Source organism: Penaeus monodon, chromosome 29, assembly GCF_015228065.2.
Source record: "Penaeus monodon isolate SGIC_2016 chromosome 29, NSTDA_Pmon_1, whole genome shotgun sequence".
NCBI lineage: Eukaryota > Metazoa > Arthropoda > Malacostraca > Decapoda > Penaeidae > Penaeus > Penaeus monodon.
In genome coordinates this window covers 13,816,513-13,816,970 of record NC_051414.1, presented here as the reverse complement: position 1 = coordinate 13,816,970, position 458 = coordinate 13,816,513, and the positions used below count along the sequence as shown (strand labels likewise).

Genomic DNA, 458 nt, shown 5'->3' with positions numbered 1-458 from the left:
TATCTGCTACTCTTCACAATCTGCCAACAGGAGAAGGAGGAGGGAGCAAGGTAGGAGTAACCCTTGGGCAGAAATAAGCATGCGTGACTACACATATCTACATAACAAGATGAACATATACATGCACACATATACGCATGAACACATCCTTAGCAAGAATATGCACAACGCTTTGAGTCAAAACATTGGAGTCCATTTCACGAGGGAACACTGGAAAGATACCCACATCTCTTTCCATGTTTTTCAACTGAAGATGATTCTTGTGTTTTCACTCAAAACATCTGGGACTTTCGTTTTTATTTTGACTTTTTGCAGCCAAGCTTCACTTCCCTTTTTAACACATTTCTCTGCCTTTGTATTTCTTAAATGTGCACACATAGATGCACAATATACTTTTAAGCTGTACTTGTGAGTATATCAGCCTACCCTCAAATAAAAAAAGATGCAGAGTAACTTGC

General features: G+C 38.9%; 1 protein-coding gene across 1 annotated transcript in view; it reads right to left on the bottom strand.

The window, feature by feature from the left end:
* Positions 1–458, bottom strand: part of LOC119591754 (peptidyl-alpha-hydroxyglycine alpha-amidating lyase 2-like) — a 13,265-nt gene that overhangs the window by 6,890 nt on the left and 5,917 nt on the right. The window contains 2 exon segments of the mRNA XM_037940501.1: positions 136–247; positions 407–422. Coding sequence (XP_037796429.1) covers positions 136–247; positions 407–422 — 128 coding nt within the window.